Here is a 6,715-nt window from a genome sequence, read left to right as displayed (position 1 = left end):
AATAAATATAAAAAAATAAACGCTAAATAAATATAAAAATATATTTTATACAACTTATATTATATGTTATACATATACTATACACAGTGAGGAATGCTATACAAAGTGAGGAAAAAGTATCAGATCGATAAAATATTTTGAAAACAAGGTATTTGAGAGCAAATGTTACGTACAAAAATTGTTTCAACTATGTTTTATCACGCGGAAGTTGCCAGGTCGATAGTACTTTAAAAAGATGTCAGCTACAAGAATATCAAATAAACAATAGAGATTTCTATTTAAGATTTTAAAATTTGCCTTGAGATCTCTTTCATAACTGCACTTAAGATTAAGTGGGTACCTCAGTTTGATGCATTTGTTGAAGTCCTATTTTTGTATGTAATATTTTTTTCTTAAATGCTTTGCTTTTGAAACGTTTTATCAATCTGATATTTTTCCCTTATCCTGTACGATAATATATAATATAATATAAATTATATAATATAATTTTAAATGAAATAAATGAGAGTGTCATTTACAAACCAAAATAATAGGTCTTTTGTGATTGAAACAAATATAAATAAAGAAATAGAAAATAAATATATACAATCATGTTTCTAATAAATCGAGTGTATTATTTTTATATTTTATTGTTCTATTTTAACGTTTTAATAAATACTTAATAAAATAATTCCTTAATTACGGCTAAATAAAATCATCACTTACTGCCATATGTGCGACATGATAATCAAAGTGTCAATGACTGTATTCAAATTTATTTTTAACGATACGTATGCCATACAAACATTTGTTTCAGATAATATTAATGCAGAGACACGTTACGATAAATAATCAACAACGGTATCTTAGGCGTATCGTATATGTACAATGCGCGAAATAGCATTATAGAAATCGAATTAGCAAGACATTCTTTCGATATTCTCTGAAAACGATAATAACAGTCCTAACGAGTCGATATAGACTTTGCCTTCGTTTACGCTCTACGCTTACGATGGCTATAACAACATTAATATAATTGTCGCCGAAAAACGCTTCGTCGAGTCTTTCTTACCTAGCAATTCTTATCGTGCTGCAAATAAAATCGTTTTGATTTTGGCTTCTTTGTATAAGAATGTGTTATTTGTAGGGTCGGTGTGATCTTTCTCTCTCCCTCTCTCTCTCTCTCTCTCTCTCTCTCTCTCTCTTTCTCTCTCTCTCTTTCTCTCTCTCATCAAAATAGTTCATTATTAGGCGTACTCTCGATGTAACAACTGCGTTGAGACGCGTTAAAAATAAATTCATCGTTGTCTTAACTTTAGCGCATTCATTGTGCCTCGAATTTATACGTTCGAGCTGGGATTAATGTTCCGTTTTTTTTGCGAGGATCTGTTCTCCAACTTGACACAAGTTATTTTTACTTAAGGATAAGCTGTGCAAAAGTTTCTACGCTGAAAACGGAAGGGAATAATGTGCGAATTGGATTTGTACTTCACGTCTCCAATTTCATTGCAGCCTCTCTCGCATAAATTTTAATATATAAGAGGAATTTTTACCTTAAAGCCGAATTGAAGATAAAAGCAATGGGTTTTTTAAGAACGTCCAGATCACCACGACCAAACTCCTATTTCGAATATTTGGCAACTGACACCTCTACGCATAGTCGCTGTTAGCATTATATAATAATTAGTAATTCTCGTTTCTACTACGACTGAGATTAACGCTATCGCTAACATTCGCATCCGTGATTCGTCTTCGAGCGATAGGATGCGATAATTACCTCGGCTAATTTGATTATCGAATTGTAATACTTCCGTATATTCCTAGCACACTCATATCCGTTCATAATTAATTAACGTATGTACACAGTATTCCAAAATCACGAGAGAGAGTTTTAAGGACCACCTTCGCGTAATTTCGGGCGATCTATCATCATTTCGAGTAATTTATCATTTACCGTACCACGTCGATATAACAATACCGAGATGGTTTTGTGAATAACGAGCAAGTGCTATTTATCTGGCGCAAATTAATTATGAGAAATATCGAATATTTAATTTATACAAATCCTCTCTCTCGTAGAGGATATTCTCTTAATATGAATATACAATGCATCTCTCGTCTATTGTTTTCACGTCGAAATACTTGGTACTTGCCGAGTTCCGGTCAATTCGAAACTCATATAAACTCCCCCGCGTTATTGGCACACATATAGGAAAAAGGTCTTTGTCCGCGAAAGTTGAATAGACCTCAAAAACTCAGCCGCGTGATGCTGGAAACTTGCTGAATGTCGACGAGAGCGTGGCGTACGCGCGCCCGAGGGTAAACAAAACACGAAGGTTTCCGATATGAATAACTGTACAAAATCGCAGTCTGTGCAAAAGGACCATTTTTTTCGGACGACCAAGTTGCGGCCGTCGAGTATGCGTTTACGATTTCAAATGTCACTCTTTGCATTCAAAATTATTCTGATAATTTCTCATAATTTTCTGACAATTTTTCGTTGTCAAAGAATCTATCTGTCCTGAAAGAAAACACAATAATTTAGAAATATAAATTATTCAGTTAATGGAAGCTTTTTCGATTTTAATTTAGATTCCTCTTTTATAGTTCAAATGTATATTACTTAATTTATGATAAGAATGTCCGTCAGATTTAGTTATATTCTTAAATACTGTCCAATATTTTATGAGTTGATTTGACAAGTTGAAGAAAAGTTTATATGAATATGAATGATCTCGAAAATCTCATTTCAGAGATACAAGGTATTAAAAATTCTATAAAATTATTTTATTCTTTTAATTACCATTTTTTAGAATCTTTAATGAGAAAATGTATTTTAATAAAATAATAAAAATCTGCAGAAAGATTTGATTCCATTGTCATAAAAGTTTTGGGCATTAATGCACTAAAATTTGCTTCTATAGTTGCCATTGACTTTTTACAGAATATTACAAGTATTTACTAAAAAAAAAACCTTTTTTGTTTAAAAGCTATTAAAAACAATTTTATAGAATTTTTAACACCCTATATCTCTGAAATAACGCTTTTTGAGACCATATGTTCACATAAGCTTTTCTTCGTGAAATGACCTCAAAAAGTCAATTCCTAAAATATCGAAGTGTTACGAAACATCTTGTGTAACTTGGTGTGTCGCCACGGGAGTACAAAGAGTTAAACAAGCGTTGGCAGATCACTCACATCTCGTGGGAATATATAAAACGTCTGGCGTTTATAAAATGCTGTCGAGTGCGGCAAGATAGACGAGGCCCTTCGTGCTGGTCGGAAGCTCCGTGAAGGATGCTGAAGGGGGGACCTGTCGCGATTCGGGATGACCGTTCGAATACTACGAGGAGAATTCGGAGAAGGTCGGCGAGTTGCTGTAGCTTAGAATCTGCTCCTCGTTCGGGCACGATCCCTCTTTCCTCGCGCGCGCTTCTACTCTCTCGGAAATGCTGCTGATCGCGGCTTCGTTGCGATCGCTCGGCTCGAGAAGGAAATACAAGAGTATATTGATTAGGAATTGCGTCTCGTGACGATATAAAGCCGTAACGAACGTTACAAAGCGTGGCAAAGTAAAATTAAAAAGCGCTACAAAATAACGCAAAGTTGTAGCGAGAGAGTTAGCCATGGTGAGAAATTTCAGAAAAGTAAATTTCTGAAAGCAAGCGAAAAAAGAGAAGTCCTGCGATGCAACTGAAATGAACAATCGCCAAGTGTGCAATAAAACGACAAATTCCTTGAATAAAGCGAGGTATAAAAGTCCAGGTATCGAACACCTTGCGGGCGATTTGCATGGAAAAGAAAGGCTTTCTTGCGTATCAAGCTCTTGCAAGCTAATTGAGTCAGCTGTGCTCGATTAGATTTTCACTATCACGCTCTTTTGAAAAGCCATTCAATCTGCTCGCGTTCCTGCTGAATAATCCTCTGTCGGAGGCGAGGAAAATCCATCACCTGATCGGAATCGCGACGCGGTTCGCCCGACTCCTCGCGCTGACTCCTCTCGCGTGCTTGGCGCATCGCCAGGCTGACCGGCGGGCTGGCAGTGAGCTCCGGCAGTTCCTGAACGGTCGACAGCTTGCGCCCATCTTCGTCGTCGTCGTCGCTGCTGTCGTTGCCGCCGCCGCCACCGCTGCCGCTGCCGCCGCCGCCGTCGTTGCCGCCGTTAACAACATACACCTCCGCCTCGGTCTCGCGCATCCTCGCCCGATGCTCTGGACAGGGAGGGAGGTGTATGAGAGCGACCTAGCTAACGGAAGTCTCCTCGACCGACGGGCTCGCCAGCGCCTGGGTCTCACCGTTCGCGTGCTTCCGCTCGTCCGCGCGTCCCGTGGCCCCGCGGGGCATCGTCGGGCTGCTGCGTGAGGCCGCCGAGGCCGATGTCACGCTCTGCATTGTCTGGCTGCGACCGGCGGCGAAGCGCATGCTGTACGCCGCGCGATTGCCGCTCTGCAAGCCGCTCGTCTGCGGAAGCCCCGAATAAATTGTTAGACATCGTCAGGTGTATTGGGCGGAACAGGGGAGCGGGGGGCGAGGGTTGTAGTTTAATAGCGAATATATCCTCCCCTGGTCTGTATTTCTACAATGCGCACCGTTGCAAGCGAAAAGCCGTCGCGCGCCGATTTACCATAGCGCACACGTATAAGCACGACTCGACCAGGGGAATGGAAATTCACTCTACTCGGCATAAATTCCGCAAACAGTGCGGTAACTTACGGCTGAACGTCAAATTGATCGAATTGTTTAGCGTTAGCGTTAGCATATACGTCTTTAACATCAATTTCAGACCGGCCTTTACATGCGCCTTTGTGCGCACCAGTGAATCTAGCCGAATTCGGCATAACGTTCACAATTAATTCTGCAACGTTTCAACACAGTGTCCACGTGTTCACCGATCTGTTTCTAACTATAGATTTATAGAGACTCAATTCCCCCTTTTGTAATTGCACTTCGATAAAGCGTGTTACGATTATTTTTTAATGGTGGACGTTATAGTTATAGAAAACTCAGATATATATTTACGACTCTAAACCTCAATTTCTTGTAATTTAAGTAAGTAAATAAAGGAGGGGGATTGTTATTTTGATGCAATTTTCTCAGTATTTTGTGATCGGAATTATTGCAAAATAAAACGGTTTTTCTATCGTGTTTTAATTTTGAGGAACAAATGTTATTAAATTCTATGATACAAACACGCGCGCGATAAAAACACTGTTGAAAAAAATGCACAAGAACGAGAATAACGGTTAACGAGAAAATGTTTGCCATTGTTTTTTTGGACGCTGAATACGATCCCGTTTAGTAAATTGCTCTACCACGTTATATTTTGAGAAGTTTGCAATTAAAATTACAAAAAAGACTATTTTAGTGTATTATATTAGAACTTTGACGCAATACATTTTACGTTAATCATCAATATCTTTTTAACCATAATCGACGCAACAAATTCCTTTTAAAGGCTGAACGTAACAACGTACTTATAATTTTGATTGCAATAAAACTTCTCCAACACGTCACATATCGTAATTATAATGTACCAAAATACATTAAAATAGCCTTTTTTGCAACTTTAATTGCAAATTTCTCAAGATTCTGACGTGATAGAGCAATTTGACAAACAGGATCGAATTGAGCGTCCAAAAACTATAAGAAATGATTATTCTTCAGTGTTAGAAAAAAGTAATTTTTTGTTAAACAGTGTAATAGGATGTAATTAATTTTAATAGTTTCTTTCCTTGTTTTGTTGAAGGATAGTGCTCCCTCGCGTTAAGTGCTTAATTCTCTTGATGGCCAGTATGGGAACTAGGACAAACAGCTTCGACGACGGGATTTGTTTAATAATGAATATCCAGGAATTATCCATAATGCTAACAAGAGAAGGGATTTGGAAGAGAAATATGTTTATTGTTTATATATGTCCCAGAGCATTGAATTGGTAATTTTGCACTATACTATTGTGTGCCTTCTAATCAATAAATCGTTTATAATAGCGAAACCCCAATGTGTAATTTACTGTGGCATTAGATCAAAGTTTGTCCGACAAGCTTGTCCTCGCGCATGGTAAAGGTTAATAGGCAATAAAAATCTGTTTACTTGTGCGAGGAGAGGAGAATGCGATAATTTGAGTCGAATCTAGGTATACGGCAAAGTCTAAATTGAGTTCTCGAACGGCAAAAAGGTTACCCCTTGAAATCCCCATCAAAGTTAATGTAATATACAAGTTATTCCAGAATCGGCGAAAAACAGAGATTGCTGTTACTATACATATATAATAGTGAGATTTGGAGTCAAGTTAAATTCTGGAAACTCTAGAACATTCTGTCAATCCCGTTTCACGAATTAAATTGTTAGATGGGATAAGTAACAAAACCAGCATACGCACGTTAGGGTGACCGGGGCGGACGTTTTTATACGGCTGGAACAGCACCAGGTAGACCTTGGGCGTAAAGAGGCAGCCGAGGGCAACCGAGGCGGAGATGTTGATGCACATGCACATACTCGCGATCTGAACCTGCAATGTAGGCAGCCGTCCGCTCGTCTTTACATGTTAACACAGAAAAACGCGCCATAAGGCTCGTGTGTGTGTGTGTGTGTGCGTGTGCGTGTGCGTGTGCGTGTGTGTGCGTGTGCGTGTGCGTGTGCGTGTGCGTGTGCGCGCGCGCGTGTGTGCGTGTGTGTGCGTGTGTGTGTGTTGTGTGTGTGTGTGTGTGTGTGTGTGTGTGTGTGTGTGTGTGTGTGT

At 39.0% G+C, this 6,715-nt stretch overlaps 1 protein-coding gene across 2 annotated transcripts; it reads right to left on the bottom strand.

The window, feature by feature from the left end:
* Window positions 1-604: 604 nt before the first annotated feature.
* On the bottom strand, window positions 605-6,501 carry LOC112452666 (U1 small nuclear ribonucleoprotein 70 kDa-like). Of its 2 annotated transcripts, XR_003040531.1 has the most exons (4): window positions 6,359-6,501; window positions 3,931-4,440; window positions 3,178-3,463; window positions 605-2,500 (listed from the first exon to the last, which is right to left on the bottom strand). XR_003040531.1 is itself a non-coding variant. In XM_025012991.1 (3 exons), the coding sequence occupies exons 2-3, from the start codon at window positions 4,174-4,176 to the stop codon at window positions 3,323-3,325; spliced, it is 387 nt and encodes a 128-aa protein (XP_024868759.1). In that variant the 5' UTR covers window positions 4,177-4,440; window positions 6,359-6,501; the 3' UTR covers window positions 605-3,322. The 2 variants fall into 2 exon arrangements, 1 of the variants encoding a protein (XP_024868759.1); XM_025012991.1 differs by having other exon boundaries at window positions 605-3,463.
* Between the last annotated feature and the right edge of the window lie 214 nt (window positions 6,502-6,715).

Source organism: Temnothorax curvispinosus, unplaced genomic scaffold, assembly GCF_003070985.1.
Source record: "Temnothorax curvispinosus isolate PA1 unplaced genomic scaffold, ASM307098v1 QBEX01003582.1, whole genome shotgun sequence".
NCBI lineage: Eukaryota > Metazoa > Arthropoda > Insecta > Hymenoptera > Formicidae > Temnothorax > Temnothorax curvispinosus.
Note: the sequence above shows the minus strand (reverse complement) of the source record. Positions and strands in the feature narration are given on the sequence as shown.

Excerpts from the sequence above, each read along its gene's own strand:
- LOC112452666 (XM_025012991.1), bottom strand. The coding sequence starts at position 4,176 with ATGCGCGAGACCGAGGCGGAGGTGTATGTTGTTAACGGCGGCAACGAC. Across the intron at positions 3,464-3,930 it reads CGCGTCGCGATTCCGATCAG|CCGAGCGATCGCAACGAAGC; the intron begins GTGATGGATTTT and ends TTCCTTCTCGAG.